The 20,258-nt window shown below is 37.3% G+C and overlaps 1 protein-coding gene across 1 annotated transcript in view; it reads left to right on the top strand.

The window, feature by feature from the left end:
* Positions 1-375: 375 nt before the first annotated feature.
* The window catches only part of LOC132152788 (unconventional myosin-X-like), an 82,630-nt gene continuing 62,747 nt past the window's right edge, over positions 376-20,258 (top strand). Inside the window, exon 1 of the mRNA XM_059561683.1 lies at positions 376-675. Coding sequence (XP_059417666.1) covers positions 655-675 — 21 coding nt within the window. The 5' untranslated portion in view covers positions 376-654. The remainder of the gene's footprint in view (positions 676-20,258) is intronic.

The raw sequence follows: 20,258 nt of genomic DNA on the forward strand, positions 1-20,258 counted from the left end.
CACACACACACACACACACACACACACACACACACACACACAAAACTGTTAACAGCAGAAACACATATACACATGCATTAATTAGCATTAAATATGCTACTCATATTGTTTTATGTATTTTTTTATTTTTATGAATAGGCTACATTTAAAATAACTGGTGAAACGTTCAAAATGACACAAATAAAATAAGCTAATGTGAAAATGTGCTCATAATATAACAATAAAGGTGGAGAAACCCTTCCTATGACGGAGTCCTATGCCATTATAGTCGGCTCTAGCGCTCTCACACGGGTGTGTCTAGTGGGCGGGGTGTCGATGTCAAGCCCCGCCTCCAGCCGTCATACCCAAATGAGCCGGTGGCCTCTGTGTGGTTTCTCTACACAAAGATAGACAAGCGCACGCCGCGAGAGACGAGCCGGACCGCTGCTGGATACACACGAGCTTCTTCAAAATCACAGAAGAGACATCCATCCCTCATAGCGGTATCCGAATCAGTTTGTCAAGAAAACTTTAAGCTTATTCAAAGGAATTACTGTCCGGACGGTGCGATGGGGACTTCAGCTGGGTGTTGGAGAGCATACGCGTGAATGAAGAGCATCTCTACAGAGTCAGTGGTACCCAGAGCACCAAACACTGGAGAGGACCTTAATACAGATGGATACTTTTTTTGTTGAGGTGGGTGGAAAACTTGAACACTTCAATGGAACCATCTCTCCCTGTTTCCTTTGTGATAGTGCTGCCTTTAAAATAATGTTTCTGAGCTTACTTCAAGTTTTGATCACTTTGTCATATTTAACTGTCATGAACTAAAACCCGACTAATACGTAGAAAAGTATTTTAATAATTAAATAATTATATATATATATATATATATGTGTGTGTGTGTGTGTGTGTGTGTGTGTGTGTGTGTATGTGTGTATATATATATATATATATATATATATATATATATATACATACATACACACACACACACACACATGTGAAATATAAATACATTTTGTATTTTGTTGTACAGTCCTCTGCTGAATAACTATAACTATAAAAACATGATCTATAAAGTGGAAACAGTACTTGTTGTGGTTCGGGTGGTAAATCTGTTAGGATTTTGTGTCAGTTCAGGTGAGAAATAAAGGGGAGTCCCTCTCACATTCATTACCAGTTCAAAGGTTATTTAACACCAGATCACTGCCTTTGAAGATCACTAGCGCTTGCAGAAAAGCGGTGAACAAAATACCATCTTGATCCAGAGTAAATTGATCATAAATGCCCCAGCGAGGAACCCCCAGGATGTGTTTAATGCCTCCCTCTGTCTGCTTTGCTCTTCAGTCTCTGTCAGCATGAGAACAAACCTGCTGGCATCGAAAGCTCAGACCTCACACACAGCACACTGACCCACTGCAGCACTATTAACTAGATATTACTGTACAGATTTTGGATGGCCTTAAAAAAAACAATATTTCAAACCACTAAAGAGTAGATAGCACTGCATGTGTTGTTCTCTCCAAACTTTGGTGGTCTATGTTTTGAAGAGTGTAATTAAAGAATAGTTATTTGTGCCTCATTTAATAGGCAGCTATTTTCTACACAACCCTTTTCCTTTATCAGACAGACTCAAATACTGAGGTTTTATTGTGAGATATGAAGCCACATATAAAGTCAGGCTTTCATTGCAGAGCTTAAATGGGAAGAGTAATTAAACATCTGTCTGGGTTGGATGGAGGACAGAAAGGGTCTGAGACACATCTAAGATTAAGAGCTTGGACCCAGATGTGTGGATACAGCCAGAATGAAGTAGCAATGCAAACATTCCATGATTATTTATAGTCCTGGGCCGCTGTCAGGAGGAAGTTCCCATTCATAGGCCAGTGTGGCTTTAATTAATCTGAAACATTGAAAGCATTTTAATTCAGATCTAAATCAGAGTTATTGAGGCATGAATTAAAAGTATGATTTGGAATTAGTAAAACAATGTGTCTGATAATCAGGATGGATTTTACTGAACTGTGACCTACACTTGTATTCTTCACATTGCTTGTATGATTTATAATTCAGGGTTACACTAACATTACATTACACTAACATTCCCACTGTTATGTTTCACTGATAGGTCAAAACCTTGCCTTTCCATCTAAATCTACTCTTGGGACAAGGCGTAATGATATTGCCAAATCCTGAAACTTTCCCTCCAGGCGGTGTTCTCCCTGAGACAAACCCTCCTCCTTCCTCTGCCAGCTGCTGAGTCACTAAGATTATTGAATACTCAGACTGTGTCATTTAGATCAACCTGCTGGAGCTTACCTGCCCATGGCTACTGATCCTTATGACTAAGTTTGGTTGCTCCCAGACAGACTAGATGGTTTATACACCCAAAGAGAGATTTATGAAGCATATAGGCTTGTCGTTCCATTCAACTCTCCCACCTAGTCTCATCAAGACTTTATAGTGAGAGTTAACCCTGTGTTCCTAGAACAGTATATATAGGGTGTTTTAGAAACATAAATTAGAAACATTTAGAAAGCCATTAAAAGTGTATTAAAATGAAATTTGCGTATTTGGATAATTGAACTTGGTATAATGTTCAGAGTGTTGTGTTCACTGTTGATGAATGCAGTTGCAGTAACTAAAACTAGTCATTCTTCAGTAATGCATGAACTAGATGTTGACAGCCAAAATGTGTAACTGGAAAAGTGCTGTTTCATTCAATGCTGTCAGCCTGTCATTTCATTAAAAACTGATTTTTATTTTCAGCTGGATATTTTCATTTGCCAAAATTTCTGTGCAGCATATTTGCCTATATTGTATCTATTTCAAATTATTTATTTTATAAATTGAAAATATAGTGCCTTATGTTCGAATAATTCATAGTTGCGTCAGATAAAAGTATACTCAAGTATACTCAAAAAAAAAAAAAAGATAAAACCCACATAATATTCACATTTTTGGAAACATTGTTTTGGGCAATTAACGCTCCTTCAGGCTCACCTTAAAGTGACTGAAACATTACTAATAAAATTTTTTAATGCATGTTTGAGTAGTGTTTGGAAGTTTTTTCGGTAACACGTTACTTAAAGCCTTTGAGTATAATCCATTATAAAGGGTTATTAAATGGATAATTATTCATAATGTGCATCTTTGAAATCAAGTCTTGCAATTACTGTACATGTTAATTTACTCTGGCACTAATGCCCATCCATAGCATGGAGGGATGTTTATATTTCTCGTTCACATACTGACCAGAGGAATGCAGGTCATTCCTCAAACAGCACATGCGTCCATTCATTAACAGAACCACAAATACATTTCCGGCTCAGTCCAGTGTCAGCTATGTTAAAAATACCCACTTCGATGTAGTGATCATGTCGCCTGGAACAACAGCTGACTTGCTTTAAAAAAGGAATTCCTACTTTTAAAGCGTCTGTCTCCCATCCAACACCGGATTCCTTTTCCAGATACATTCCTGTCCTGAGGATCTCAGTCTCTTTAATCCTGACCCGAGATTCCAAGCCATGCCTTTTGGTCATCCCATAGCTCTTAGATTTGAAGTTCCTCTGGTTTGGGTTTCACACTATTCTTCTCAGTGTGGCTTTGACTTCCTCACACAACCTCTAATGGTGCTGTGATGTTGATGACAACTGAAATCAAAGCTTTTCCTCTTTGCTCTGTTGGGCGTACTAGGCAAGAAGTACAGAATTACAAAACAATAAAATAGATTATTTTGTGTGTTCCTGTTCCCTGCAGTGTCTATTTTGTTTGTCATAGTTTACATGGGTACATATCTTCTTAAGAAGAATCCATATATCGAGAATGTTTTTTGGTGTTTTTGCATGTTTATTCTCAATAAAGTTCTCAATAGGTTCCAGGCACCCAGTTGCATTGGTGTAATCTCTTGTGAAATGATCAGTCATAGGATTGACTGTAGGTGTCAATTATGGATTGTCCTCTCACACGTGCAGGAGTTATATCAGTTCAAACCGGATTGCTAGTTGAGTTGGGCTACATGTATACAGCAGCCATCCCACAAAGTCATGTTAATCCCTTTCACTGTGGCCTGAACTTTAGCAAGGCTCACTTCTTCTCAGGACTGACTTATTTATTAAAGCTTGCCTGTCATTTACAGTTTTTGTGTGTGGATATTGACAGGATTTATTCTTTGTGTCCAGTTTTTGTTGGATTTTTTTTACATGGTTATTAGGTTGTTGTGTGCATCTGGATGCAAACCCAGATGGACCCCAATCCAACTCTTTGTTCACTTTGTGGGCTTAATTGGACATTTTTTGTTTAAGTACCTTAACTGCCTAAGTTTGCATGTGCCATTCTTTCAAAAAAGCCTAGAAAAAGACTCTCAGATGTTCTCAGTGTGGCGGTTTTGGAGCCCTTTTGGAAACATTGTACAGTAAACCACAATGTCCATGGCTCAAGAAGTCTTAAGCATGACTCAGTAAGAACACATCCCGTTTGGTGTGCTGTATGAAGTGTATTTGTTTAAGACATACATTTTGAGCTACTGAATATAATAAGTGTTGTTCCTTTTGTTGCGATCAGGCTGTTAGGACTGTTAGACCCAATGTTTTTGTTTTTTTTTTGAGAGAGAGAGAGAGAGAGGTAATTCATTGTTTGGTACATTATATAATCACTATTTTCTATAGCATTCTTTTTTCAAAGAGCACATTGTGGAGTAATTTTTGACCCAGACTTTGCTGTTTTAGCTGCACTATCAAAGGCATTAATGGCAATATGCGGGACTGATTCTCTTTAGCCACACTTTGCAGTGTCTTTTAAAGGGTGCGGTGTGTGTAAATAGCTCTTCCCCTGTCATCTCCTTGGAGGATGGTGTGTGCACTGCACCCCTTCCCCCTTCATTTCTTAATACTGTACCTCTGCAGTCAGTTGTATCTCCATCTGCCGCCGCTCCTGCCCCCTGCTGAGGTACAGTGACTGTGGATCCTCGCCATCAACACCAAATTGAGCTTATTGAAAAGGCTTTTGTTTTGCTTAATGGGCAAATTATGTGTAAGGAGCTGCCAGTTTTTGCCAATATACCATTCAGGCAGCTCGAGGACTATTAAAGGTTGGATAGTTTTGATAGATAGTGGTTGAGATACTTTTTTTGGTGGATAATGTTTGGGTTGGTTTGTGTTTTTCATCTTTTCTGTAGTTATAATATGTGTTGCATAGGCAGGAGGACTTCAGATTTAGCCACTCTATACTCACCTTAATATGAAAATAGTCATTGTGCTAATTCCAAGATGTAATCATACAGGGTTAAAGGGATTGTTCACCCAAAAATGAAAATTATGTCATTAATAACTTACCCTCTTGTCGTTCCAAACCTGTAAGACCTCCGTTCATCTTCGGAAACACAGTTTAAGATATTTACGATTTAGTCCGAGAGCTTTCTGTCCCTCCATTGAAACTGTGTGTAGGGTAAACTGTCCATGTCCAGAAAGGTAAGAAAAACATCATCAAAGTAGTCCATGTGACATCAGAGGGTCAGTTAGAATTTTTTGTAGCATTGAAAATGCATTTTGGTCCAAAAACTACGACTTTCATTCCTCTGTTGAACAGTGCAATAAGTTTCTTCATTATTTCACTGGTAAGGTTGAGGATATATATAGCACTTTAAATACCATCACTCCTCTTGAGCTAGTTAATATCCAGCCTTCAAACTTCCCAACTACTACCTTTTCAAACTTTGAAATGGTCGGAGATGATTTTATTATAAGTACAGTGAAGTCCATGAACTCTACAACCAGTATTTTAGATCCGGTTCCCTGCTCGGTCATCATGAACTGCCTTGCATCAATCTGCCCTTTTATGACTTCAATTGTGAACTTGTCATTGACCTCTGGAATTGTTCCTCCAGAACTAAAAATAGCTGCCATTACACCAGTCCCTAAGAAGAATGGTAGTGATGTATCTGATTTATCCAATTACAGGCCGATTTCTAACCTCCCATTCTTGGCTAAAGTTCTTGAGTGTGTTGTGGCTGTTCAGTTAAATAATCACCTAGCTCTTAACAGTCTCTTTGAACCTTTTCAATCTGGGTTCAGAAGAGGGCATAGTACTGAAACCGCTTTAATTAGGGTCATAAATGATCTTCTTATCACAGCGGATTCAGGTGCATACAGTATTTTGGTCTTGTTAGACCTCAGTGCTGCTTTTGACACTATATGTCACTCTCTTCTGCTTGACAGGCTGGAAAATTGGTTGGGTCTTTCTGGAGCTGTCCTCAATTGGTTTCGGTCTTATTTAACTAAACGTGCCCAGTTTGTTGGCTTGGGTAACTATAAATCAGATACCGTGCCTGTTCGACAGGGAGTTCCTCAGGGTTCAGTACTGGGTCCAATATTATTTAATATTTATATGCTTCCACTTGGGCAGATCATTAGGAAACATGGTCTTGGGTATCACTGCTATGCGGATGATACGCAGATTTACATCACCACTAGTCATGATGTCCATTGCTCATTAATAGCTTTACGTGGTTGTTTAGCAGAGATCAGTAACTGGATGCATAACAACTTCCTGAAGCTGAATGGCTCCAAAACTGAACTGATGCGGATTGGTACAGTGGCAGCCACACGTAAGGCCGAGCAGATCAATTTGATTGTTGATTCCTGCACGGTAATCCCCACTTCACAGGTGCGAAATCTTGGTGTCATTTTTGATTCACAATTATCATTTGAAGCACACATAAAACACATCTCTAAAACTGCATTTTCCCACCTGAGAAACATAGCTCGACTTAGACCTTTTCTCTCTTTTGCAGACACAGAAAGGCTTATGAATGCCTTCATAACAACTAGGTTAGATTATTGTAATGCCTTGTTCTCTGGCCTTCCAGCTAAATCGTTGAGCAAGCTTCAGTATATACAAAATTCTGCCGCTCGTGTGCTCACTTGTACTTCTCCTCGTGAACACATTACACCGGTTCTTTCACAATTACACTGGCTTCCCGTAAATGCGAGAATTGATTTTAAAATTCTTACTTTAACATACAAGGCACTTCATGGGACTGCACCTGAGTATCTTTGTGAACTCATCAGCCCTTATATTCCATCACGCTCTCTTCGCTCTACTAACTCTCTTTCACTTAACCAGCCATCATGCAAGCTAAAGACCATGGGGGAAAGAGCCTTTTCATATAAAGCCCCTAAGCTATGGAATGTACTTCCTCTGCACGTCAGAAATGCACCAACGTTGGATGATTTTAAAAAGTTGATTAAGTCACATTTATTCAAGACTGTCTTTCTATAATGAATTGTTGTATTGCTTTTGGTGTTTTGTTTTACTTTATTTATTACTTTATTACTGTAGCGCTTTGGGTCTAAGAAAAGCGCATTACAAATAAAATGTATTATTATTATTATTATTTATTCAGCATTGTCTTCTCTTCCAGGTCTGTTGTGAGCGAGTTCAAAGCACTGCAGTTTAGTGATATCCGGTTCGCGAACGAATCACTCGATGTAACCGGATCTTCTTAAACCAGTTCACCAAATCGAACTGAATCGTTTGAAACGGTTCGCGTCTCCAATCAGCATTAATCCACAAATGACTTAATCTATTAACTTTTTTAATGTGGCTGACACTCCCTCTGAGTTTAAACAAACCAATATCCCGGGGTAATTCATTTACTCAAACAGTACACTGACTGAACTGCTGTGAAGAGAGAACTGAAGATGAACCAGATAACGAACGAAGATTGACTAGTTCTCGAGTCAAGAACCAGTTGCATCGGTTTTCGGATCACCAGTAGTGATGGGAACTTCGGTTCTTTTCCGCGAACCGGTTCTTTCGGACAGTTCGATTCAATAAATAAACCGGTTGAAGAAAACGGTTCACCGGTTCTTTTGCGCTGGACGTAATGGCGTCACTGGCAATGATTGCCCTTCATTCAAGCCTTCGGTTTACCCGCGCTCATAACACTAGCACAGAATCAGTTCAGAATCAATCACCAAAAGAATCAGTTTGGTTCAGACGCTCTGTGTGTCGGTCTGCTTCACGCTGAATAACACATGCGCAGTATCATCAGCTCCTCAGTTCTCGAATCGGACACGTTTGACAGAAACGGTTCTTGACTCGAGAACGAGTCAATCTTTCGTTCGTTATCTGGTTTGGCTTGGTGTTCATCTTCAGTTCTCTCTTCACAGCAGTTCAGTCAGTGTACTGTTTGATTAAATGAATTACTCCGGATATTGGTTTGTTTGAACTCAGAGGGAGTGTCAGCCACATTAAACAAGTTAACAGCTTAAGTCATTTGTGGATTAATGCTTATTGGAGATGCGAACCGTTTAAAATGATTCAGTTCGATTTGGTGAACTGGTTCAAGAAGATCCGGTTACATCGAGTGATTCGTTCGCAAACCGGATATCACTAAACTGCAGTGTTTTGAACTCTCTCTCACAACAGACACGGAAGAGAAGACAATGCTGAATAAAGTCGTAGTGTTTGCTATTTTTGACCAAAATGTATTTTCGATGCTTCAACAAATTCTAACTGACCCTCTGATGTCACATGGACTACTTTGATGATGTTTTTCTTACCTTTCTGGACATGGAGCTACATTTAACAGATTTTTTTCACATTTATAGTAGCATGAGATCACTTTCTGATGCTTTAGACCTGTAAGAGTTCAGGAAAAAACAATGATCTGCTAAAACCCTTATAGAGGAAGCTCAGTGACTTGAAAAACAGTTTTCCAGTGAGAAAGATTCATGAATGTTTAAATGTTTTGGCATAATAGAGCATCTGTACAATTATCACCCACTCTGGGCCAATAAATTAGTCAGGAAAACCCACCTTTTCATAATAAATGTACCATCCCATCCCATCCTTCCTGTCCTTCTGATGATGGTGCAGCATTATTTATGTAGCTCGGGGCACTGAGAGCAGACGGGTGTAGCAGACAGGCTCTTGTGCTATAATCTGTTCACAAGGATGGTCCCCTGATTAGACCCCAGAAAAAATTCACTGGGGCCATGGAAGGCCTCATTTTCACTGTCTATTCCAGAGTAGGCCCCCCCCCCAAAAAAAAACAGAAGAGCTGCAGGTTATGGTTAACTGTGCAGGACATTTATTTTACATTAGTACTTGTATATTTGATCTAATATTTGACAGTGTTTGCTTTGATATTGTACTAATCTCTTTTTAATATTTCTTTTTTTAATAAATATTTTCTAAATGTTTTAGGCTTTTATCTGTAAGAAGATTAAGTAGTTGCACAGCTGACATGTAATATCATCCTTCAGTTTAAGCTTGTTTAATGTCAAACCGGCTGTGACCTCACAATTATTTTGTTCATAACAGTTGGAATATTATGAGAAATTAATGTTGCTGGTATATACAGGACTTATCTATCTTCTGTGGTATTTTTCGCAGTTAATGAAATGTGTACACATAATGCATACATGCTATGCAAAAACAAACTTCATTGATTCTCATGCATCAAGCAAGCACTTTTGACCATATTTGAAACCCTCTATGTATATGCATTTATCAGTGTTTATAAATAAAAATTATATAGCCTAAAATAAATATGTCCGTCATATAAAGTGATTGCGTTAAACTCAATTCACGTGGATTACTTTCACAATGTTTAATGAACGTTTTCGAAAAGTGTAAATGTTTTTAAGGAAAGAAATCTTTAATTTTTTGTCCTTAAGAATAAAAGTCTTATTACTAAGTAATAAGTGACAGAATTTGTATTTTTAGGTGAATATCAATTTAATAGAAGGAAATTTCCATAATCCTACACTTACCATCTAGAGTAAAACAAACAAACATGTAATTGTTTATCCAGCACAGATGGCAAGTTTCCTATTTTAGCACAAGTTTTGCCCTGTGATTAAGACCTCACTGAGAGACATCTGTGACTTGTTGTGGAATACAGTCATAGGTTAAAAAAATGGGTTCAAGCATCCTTCCTTCCCATATTACCCTAATTGAGTCCCTCTGTATTTTTTTTAAACCTACCATGTTGAAATAACTGTAATTAATTTATTTATACGTGTCTGTAAATGGTGTTTAAACTGGTTTTAGTCATCATTAGATGATCAGCAAGCTAGCTGTGTGCTTACTGGATGTGGCAAAGCATATAGCTTGAGGCTTTGGAGCCCCAACCAACTCCTCCATCAGAGAAATACACTTCTCATTATGTTCTCTGTGGGTAGCACGACCTGTGTGACACTATCACTCATATGTGCTCCATGTTTGTGGTGTGATTCTGTACATAGAGCTACAGTTGTTTACAAAATATTACGCTTCCTTTTGAGATTGTTGTTCATTTGAATACACTTTGCTTTAGTATAATATTTTGCTTAGCTTAAGGTGGTAAAGGATGTGTTTGGACACAATTTGTCCAACTTCCAGCATCCAGTCTTTACCACTTAAGCCCAAATTGTACTTAGTTTTTCCATTTGATAGCATGAACGAACATGGGCATTCAACACTTACACACTAGGAAGTTTCATCCTTGTGTAGTGTCTGCACTTAAGAGTTCTGCAGGGATGATGTCTTCTTGTAGGCCATTTTTAGCATTTCCAGTTCCATTGTCCTGAAGTCAGATTTTTTTTTATTTTTTTTTTTATGGTATTTTAGTTAAATGCCTGAAATAAGGTCTGTGGTTAATACAAAATATTTTTAGGTTTTATTCTACAACAAAATAGTAATACCCTCTTAATATTCCCTTATGATGTCTTGAAAACTTTCAAAAAACCTATAGGTTTTTAAATTACTCTTTTATACCATTTCAACATATTACTCACCATTAAAAAAAGCTGATATGGCATTAAAATGGCAACCAACCATTTACTTTAGCATTTACTTGTCTTGAAAAAGTAAGCAGTTGCTAAGTGCCTAAATTGGACTGCAAAGGTTGTTGGGGACATTAAACATCATCGCGCCTATCAGGTAAACTTATCTAATTTATACCATAATTGTGTTTATACTCACGCTATTGCAGAATGAATGCATTCCAAATAGCGTACACACAAAAATGGAACTAGTTTTTTAAAGTTTTAACAGGAAACAAATACCCCAGAAATGGCCCAGTCTACTTTCATAGGTGGTTTGAAATCAAATTTCATGTCATTTCATGTCCAATCAGTGCTCTTTTCAAAAGTCCATATCGCTTGCTTAATTGTGGTAGCTGCAGCACCAAACGTTACATATTCCCTTTTTTCCTCTTTCATTTTCAAGTGTCATTTATTTAGAATAAAATACCACCCGTCATGACACTTAATAACCGACTCCAGGCTATGCTTTATGCAAATCAGTCAAACATCTCAGTTGTAAGGTTAATACCATTAAGTGCCACCATCTCTGAATGCTATTAGCACTCTTTCTGTCTATTGTCTGGTCTGGGGGAAGTCTGGGAAGTGTCCTTCCCCTGGGGCCAGGATCTCTCCATTAGCTAATTTCTGATCAGCTTTACCTTCAATAATTTATTCATACTGCTGTCAGCCTGTTGACGGAGTGTCAAGGCTGTTTATCTGATCTTTTACAAAACACTTCTCCTTCTCTGATTCGCTCTCTACTGTCAATTCAGTTGTGAATTTACATGTTCTAAATTCTTAATGTTGTAAACGTATTGCTTGAGCATGACGTAAGGGCTCTTGTCGCAAATCATTCCTGAAATACGTCTCAGAGTTTAAGAATGTTTGAGCTCACATTAGGAATTTTATTCCACAGGGTGCTAAACATCATTTCAGTTAGGACCTTGATTCGAGGTGAGGCAAAGCTCTCATTGGCTTGCATGATGTCATGCAGGTCTGGGGAGATTGAGGTTAACACAGGGTAGGGAAAGCTGTCTTGGTTTCACTTGGTGGCCGCGGTAGCATGTGACATACAGTAGGCATCCTAAGGTACAGTTTCCCCTCTTGCACTAGATTGGACTTGCATTAATCTTTTGTGTGGTTCAGTTGCTTTTGTCATGTATTTTAATGGAATCCAGAGTTGGCTTATTGAGCAAGTGGTTAGATGTGCAAAAGTATTTATGAGTATTTAACTTAATGAATAATCATAATCTTAGAAAGCCATTGAAGCCAGTAGAGACATTTATGCTATGTTTATAAATATATATTATACTTATGTTGCAGTAGATTTCCATTTCAAATAAATGAAGTTCTTTCGAACTCTCTATCAAGTAATTCAGAAAAAAAGCAGAGGCAGTGTCAATCAACACAACTGTTTTTTTTAACAATGATAATGAAGGAACTATGTTTCGCTTCTAACCATTGCCATGCAATGTGCTAAAAATTACAATAAAGTAAATTTTGACTTTGATAATAAGAAGTGTTTCTTAAGCAGCAAATCTGCATATTAGAATGACGTCTGAAGGATCATGTAACCCTGAAGACTAGAGTTGTAATGGCTGCTGAAAAATAAATAGTCTTGGTGACCATGAGATCTTACTGACTTCAAACCTTTTAATGGTAGTGTATGCTTATCATTTGAACAAGTGAATTTGTTGCAGAAATAATAGTAGCTCTAAATTCACCAAATTTCAGTCACTTACAATTTGAAAGCTAAAGCAACAACAAGCTAGTCAGTTGTTGACTGTCTTAAACCAACCCTGGTCAACAATGTTTAAATGACATATCTAGATCTGGTAAACATTTAACTTGAGCCTGTAAATTCAGCTGTAATTTCAGTCCATCTAATCAGATACCAACCAATTTTGCTCATTTCTTGGCCAGTTTCTCTCCATTTCTTTCACTCTATTATTCTCTACTCTACTCTGCTATTCTGTAGATCAAATCCCTGATCCATGTTTCTGCAACTTAACTAAAACTTTCCATTGACTGATTTTATATATAAAAGTGCAGTTTTATGATAGCTTTGAACTTTCATCTGTCTTATTGCACAGTAAATGAGCAGTTGGACCAGTAGAAGTCCTAATGATGGAGAAAAAGGTTTGCTGGAATGAGTTCAAAGAAATGTTTTGCATGGTTGTTTTCTTTGCTCTATTATTGTCTTAAGATAATTACAAGAAATATAGCATAGTGATATGCAATTGACAGATTAAACCAAGACTTGATAAAATGTATTTGTATGTACAGTACAGACCAAAAGTTTGGACACACCTTCTCATTCAAAGAGTTTTCTTTATTTTCATGACTATGAAAATTGTAGAGTCACACTGAAGGCATCAAGGGCTATTTAACCAAGAAGGAGAGTGATGGGGTGCTGCGCCAGATAACCTGGCCTCCACAGTCACCAGACCTGAACCCAATCGAGATGGTTTAGGGGTGAGCTGGACTGCAGACTGAAGGCAAAAGGCCAACAAGTGCTAAGCATCTCTCGGGGAACTCCTTCAAGACTGTTGGAAGACCATTTCAGGTGACTAGCTCTTGAAGCTCATCAAGAGAATGCCAAGAGTGTGCAAAGCAGTAATCAAAGCAAAAGGTGGCTACTTTGAAGAACCTAGAATATGACATATTTTCAGTTGTTTCACACTTTTTTGTTATGTATATAATTCCATATATAATTCCACATGTGTTAATTCATAGTTTTGATGCCTTCAGTGTGAATCTACAATTTTCATAGTCATGAAAATAAAGAAAACTCTTTGAATGAGAAGGTGTGTCCAAACCTTTGGTCTGTGCTGTATGTGTGTTTCTTACTGTCTAAAGTCAGTCAGTACTGAGTTTCATCAGACGGTTTACTCTTTGGTAGAGCTCAGGCCCTCTGTAATATGAAGAGCTCTTCACATCTGCACAGCTGCACTGAAGGAGAGCCAGAGGTCAGCGGAGGTGTCACTATTGTTATGATAATCTGAATCAGTGTCACTATTTGAGATCTAAATCAGAAATCTCTTTGAAATGAAGTGTTGCTTTCTAAAACAGTCTTTATGATATTTGGGAAGTCCACAGGAGTTCTTCTGAAACAAGCTGTCTTAAACAAAATGTCTAATAAATTCCCTGTCCCTCTGTTTTTTGATGTCGCATAATCCATCATCCCAGGATTAGTAATAGTGTGAGTGAAAAAAAAAAATTGTTTAGGACTAATTGCCAAATAACATCTAATTTGGTGGACGTTGATTCGTTTTCTTTTGTTGACTTGATTGGATCACTCGATACTCTTGGTCTTGGGCTTCCTGCCACAAGGATAAAGAGACACGCCACCTTGCACTGTGTCTCATTAATGTTTCAGGCTCATTAATTAGCAAATTTCCTCCAAATTTGGCATTGTTAAACACACAGAGGTAATAGTAGCCCTTTGTGAGGGTTCAGAGGGTTTTCGGTTTTAAAGGGCAAGGGACCATTTTACTCTTGTGTTAACAGTGAACAGTTACTGTTAAGAATTAAGATCTTTTTAATTTTAAATTTTTTTGTATTTATTTTTTTTAACAAAACTAGATTAGTCATACTTTAATTCAAGTAGTGACAGATTATTTCGTCAGTATTGTGATGTACTTCTGACAGATTTTTTCTGAAAATTAAAAATGTGTAAGGTGGCGTCTTGGTTCTGTCCACTGGTTGTACATACAGGCAGATCTGAATGTGTGCTTGCAGTTGATTGTAAGAAAGAGGTGGCTTTAAGCAGACTTAATGATTGGACAATCCAGAGAGTAGTCTGTCGTTTCACTGGAAGATGAGTTATGACATTCTGATTAAAAATGAATGAAGATCTAAACATTAAAAAAAATTATACCCATGCATGGATGAATTGGTCGTAATGAAATCAAAGATATGTAGAGCAGAGCAGAATGTTAGTTTACTATCGATCCACTGGCATTTCTGCTGAAAGGAGCGGATTAAACGTACAGTATGGGATTTTTGGCCACCAGGGGTCACTCAATCAAAATAATAACATAAGACGTACTTTGATGACGTCGGGAAAGAGCATGGGCTCATGGGAGTTGTTGTCATTGGAACATGCGCTCTGTCACTCCCCACATTCTGCACTCATTCTAACTTAGTATTTTGACAATCACGTCTTTTCGAACGGAGAGATATATGAATTATCAGACCCCTATCAAATCAATATTCCATCTAGCTAGTAGTAATATATGTTAAAAAACACGGTCGCCTTTCGTTAATAATTATAATTACGTTTATACTATGATATCGAACAAGATAGTGAACTGCATTTGAAGCTACTTTATCCAGCTAGATATAGAACACATGTAGATTTACATTCAGTGTTGGGGAGTAACTAGTTACATGTAACGGCGTTACATAATTTAATTACAAAATAAATGTAACTGTAATCAGTTACAGTTACTAAGAAAAAGTGAGTAATTAAATTACAGTTACTTATGAAATTTTTAAAGATTACAAAGGGGATTACATTTCACACATACACATACAGATTTAAATGATTTCTTCTGAGACACACGGCCCTATAATTTCCGCGATGCAGAAACATAGTGTCATAAAAACGGGATTGCTATTGCCAAACGCGGACAGAATATGCCACATTTTGGACAAATAAATCAAAAGTAGGTCAGTACACTTGAATCAAAGCATGGAGTAGTGTCTACGAATATTAAGCCGCAAAAGACATTATGAATCCTGCACGTTCTGAATGTCTGTGGAGAACAGGCGCGGACCGGACATCTGGAGAACCGCGACAATTCCCGGTGGCCTGGCAGAGGATTTGTCCCGCTATTTTAATATTATTATTGTATAATTGCCTGCCGAATGTACTGTACTAAAGCGATCATTTCCGAATCCGCCATTCGATAATTACATCTCTAATAATTCATGGATCGGTTAGTTGTGACTGGCAATGGTTGGGCGCGCGCGCTCTCCGCGCCTCCGCCGAACGGTTTGGATCAGACTCAGAGTAATCAATGCAAGAGAGAGAGACCGGAGTGGACTGTAGCGCACAGCTGGAGCAGAGAAGCAAAACTACTGTTCAGGGTTTGCAGTGCAGGTCAGTTTCATCTGTAAAGATGCTATAGTAGTTTTGAATTTGTTCACTTAGTCAAGGAGCAACAGCACATTGATCACACTCACTCAAAATACTGCATAAACGACATCATTATTATCTATTGTAATGTTGCAGTAGTAATTAAGCTGAAAAATAATGAGATTTTATTATAGGTTTAGGGGAAGCTACGACAGACAACTACACAACCCTTACGAAAATGTATGTTTTAATATTTTGCTATAAATCCAGAGACAAAGGTTACTATTGCCACAAAGCACACAATACACCATGCCACAAATTAAAAATTATTTTACAAATGTATTTATTTAAAAACAAATACAAATGGTAATCCATTTGCAAATAAATAAAACAAGGTTAATGTACTTTTATATAATAAAAGCATGGTAAATTTGTGTGAGGGAAAAACATGACTCATGAATTAGGATTTTTCTATAAATATATTGAAGTGATGCACTCATTTTGACATGTAGGCAATTTAGAAAGTATAGTTTTGTTAAATCTTGAGTATTGAAGTCATGAGAGAGATGGATAACAGGGCAAAATAAAGAGACTGAAAAGAAAAATGGAAGTGAAGGTGCAGTTCAGCAGAGAATTTTTAATTATTTTGCAAGTCCCCAAACTAAAGATTTATACCTTTTTTTATGTCAGGTCCATTCAAAAAATAGTGTTGTCCATGAATTTGTTTGTATGAGTTAGAGATTTCCTGGTCTGAAATTTTTTTTCCCAGTCCACCCCTCATGGAAATTGATGCAGACTTGCGGTTTCATTTACTATACATAGGCCTACTGAAGCTCGGAGTGTTTTCAACCTCTGCCGTCTCGATATATTAGTACATGAACACATAAACACAATCTCTATCATGAATCACTTCATGAGCATTTAACTTGTTTTGAGAAAACTATCATCATATACAAAGAGCAGCAATGTTTCAGGAGTTTAGTACACAGAATAGGAGGTATGCTTATTACATAAACATATTTGAGTTGATGTATATGCTTTTATTTATTATTTTTTAATTAACTTTTTCTTTCCAAACTATTGTTAGAAGCAGTGTTTCCTGTAACTATGCAAAGATTTGGTTTCAAAAAAAGTTTCACTAAACAATTTCTTATGATTTTAAATTTGCATTGAACTTCAGATCAATCTTAAAGTAAAATGCATAACTAAAGTCTGATTGTGTGGTGGATGTGTTCAAATTTGATCATCTTAATTCAAGTGATGAAGGATGGTGAAAGTCTGACAGTATTGAGCTCTACTTTAAGGTTAAACCTGCATAGTGTAAATGTTGACTAACGGTTGCAAATAAACATTTATTAGAGATTTTTAAAAGTAATCAAAAAGTAATCAAAAGTAATCAGTTACATTACTTTAATAAAGTAATTGAAAAAGTTACACTACTATTACATTTTAAATAGGGTAACTTGTAATCTGTAACCTATTACATTTCCAAAGTAACCTTCCCAACACTGTTTACATTATACTCTACATGAGAGCTAGTCCGTCTGCGTTTTACACAAGACATCATCGTTTCACAAAATATACGGATAGATACAGTTAGCTGAATGGATGCATACCTGTTTATTAGAATGCAAGCGAGTTCGGCATTTCTCTGTAGTTTCAGCTTGTCACGAAGCTCTCTCCGTCTTGGAAATGCAGCTCCAATATTTACCCGTGTCTTGTTTCTTCTCTTGTCCCAAAACCTTCTCGGGTCATTTATTTCACCCATACGTTTGCGCTTCACAGAACGTACAGGCAAAGCATAATCATGATCCATAACTAAGTTATTGATTGAGGTATAAATACTAATATAAACAATATAAATATAAAATATAATAGTCTCGATCAAGGCTAGCTACTACTTTTTCTCTTTCGTCTCTTCTTTGCTTCTGTTCACCTTTGTATTTGGCGTTCCGCCGGGTTCCGCAGGAAGTTAGATAAACTAGAGGGGTCAAAGGTTATATGACGCCATAGACGGGCGACAAAACGGAAATAAAGAAATGTGCCGTGTCTTCTAATTAAACTATAATTTTGTCTGAATTTGAAAGTTTGTGGAAACTGTTGGGATAATGTAAGTACACAACTAAAAAAAATATATAACATAGATATAGTGATTTCTGCTATTTTTAAAGCAGAAAAATTACATATTGTGCCTTTAATGTCTCTTACTCTAATATACAAAATAATATGAAGGAGTTATTTTGTTTGCACGTGTGCTGCTGTTTGACAGACAAAACCATGCTTCATAGTTGCTCAGCTGGCCTTTGTTGAGGGATTTCTGCTCACCTGTCCTCTGGGACCCGAGCATGACCGTCTGCTTTGAGACAGCTGATGTGATGGAAAGGTGGGGGAAGGAAGGGATGAAATGATGGAAGTGGAGGAGCAAATGGAAGGAGGCGGAGGTTTGTGTGTCAGTGACCATCTGTTGCCTATACAATATGCCCCATGCACAAAGCAGGTTTACACTGCTGTCCTTTCAGAGGCACGCTTCATGGAGATCGCTTCTGGAAGATCTGTTAACCTCACCACATAATCGATGACATCATGTGGCGGTTTCCAGCAGTGCCAGTGGAAACATGTCTGGTCTTAAACGTTGTCATTATAGTGGGGATATTATAAGACTTTCAGAGTTGTTCATCTCCTCCTTTGAGTTCTCTCAAAATAAATATGAAATACAGGACCTCAAGGAAGAACCCATTGTTGCTGTTTCAGCATGATTTAAAATAAGATCACATGGTAATGCAGTAAAAAAGAAATGTTTTGGGAAAAAGATGTTGGTTGAGCACAATGGCTTTACTTGTCCAGATGCTACAAGTGTAATTTATAAAAGTCACATGTTTTGTGTCCTTGATTAGAGAACATCTGTTATTTGGCTGTATTTTTCTCTGTAGACTAGAAGGATCAACTGCTAGTGGGCTTGTTTGCTGGTTGTTTACTATCCCAAGTCAAAGAGTTTTTATGATAATCTGCTCCCTAGATACATCTGGAGATAATTAAAAATTTTAACTGATTTTATCATCCACTTGACAAAATCAGTCTGTCTGATTGCTATGAAAAGTAGTTGCATACCTCTCAAAAAGCCACCCAATTGGAGATATTATTTTTGACGATATGGACAAGTTACATGGTCATGTGTAATTGTTTTGTCCATTTTTTTTTTCAAAATGCCTAACATTAATTATTTGTGCATTCCTTAGGGAAACATCAAAATGATCCTTCAATATTCAATGAAAGCTAATCCTTGTTCTTCTATCCCATAATGCTAGATTTCAGCAGTCTGAACCACAATTATCTACATCATTAGTCCTGTCCATGCCAGCATTTTATTATTTACGGTGGTAATCATTAAAGTGACCAAACCACAATACCCGTTTATTTATGGTAAATACCGCTGAATTATTATCCATCATGGAAGATTTTTGTGATTAACCTTAATATGCATATTTTTTTTTTTTTGGTTGTTTTTGGTTGTTGATTTCATGCAGTAAGGGTCTGAGCAATGGCATCTGATCTTTAATCCATAAACCCTGATTCAGATGTAATTCAGTTCGGTCATGTCACGTGAAATGGCTTTTCTGAGCCCTGTGCTTAATTTTTTTACATTTTCCTCTCATGCCAGTCACAGACCTGGCTGATCTCTCTCATCTTATCCATGATTTCAGCTCAATAAAATGATGCCCTTTGGTGGCATTAAATGTATTCCTTTAAGTAAAGGTATTTTGTTGTCTGGAGCTGATTGTGTTTGGGCAGTAAACGCCGGTCAGTGGCACACATTAACTTATGGAGGTAGTCATATTTAATCGCACACATTTGTAATGATTGAACATTAGCTTAATTGAGAATTTGAATGTTGGCTTTCTTCCTCTGCTCGTCAAACCATGGGAAACACATTAGAATACAGTTTTAACCTCCCCACCTCTTCTTTTCTTCAAGCCCTTTTAACTCAGTCACATAGTCCCTGAGCATTAGTGCACATTTAGCAAGGCTTTGAGACTTTTTTTTTTTTAAATCTGAAAAAGATCCTGTTGATACAGGACATGATGCTGTGTGGCACTGGCACACATGGAAAAGAGATGACATAATGGTAAACTTCTAAACTAGCAAGTAGGAATCTAGATCAAATATATTTATTAAAAAAAAAGAAGAAAAAAAAAAATGTTAATAACTGTGGACTGTGGAAATGCAGCACCACAGTCTGTGAAAAGGCTTCACTGAAGTAAATGGTGACAAGGTGTTGTCAAGATCCAAAAATGACAATACAATATAGATAAGTGCATACAATTTGTACACTATATTCCAAGTCCTAAAATTTCATGTGATAGCCTTGTAACGAACAAACTGAAATCTGACCACCATTTACA

The sequence above is a fragment of the Carassius carassius genome, chromosome 11 (assembly GCF_963082965.1).
Source record: "Carassius carassius chromosome 11, fCarCar2.1, whole genome shotgun sequence".
Taxonomy (NCBI): Eukaryota; Metazoa; Chordata; class Actinopteri; order Cypriniformes; family Cyprinidae; genus Carassius; species Carassius carassius.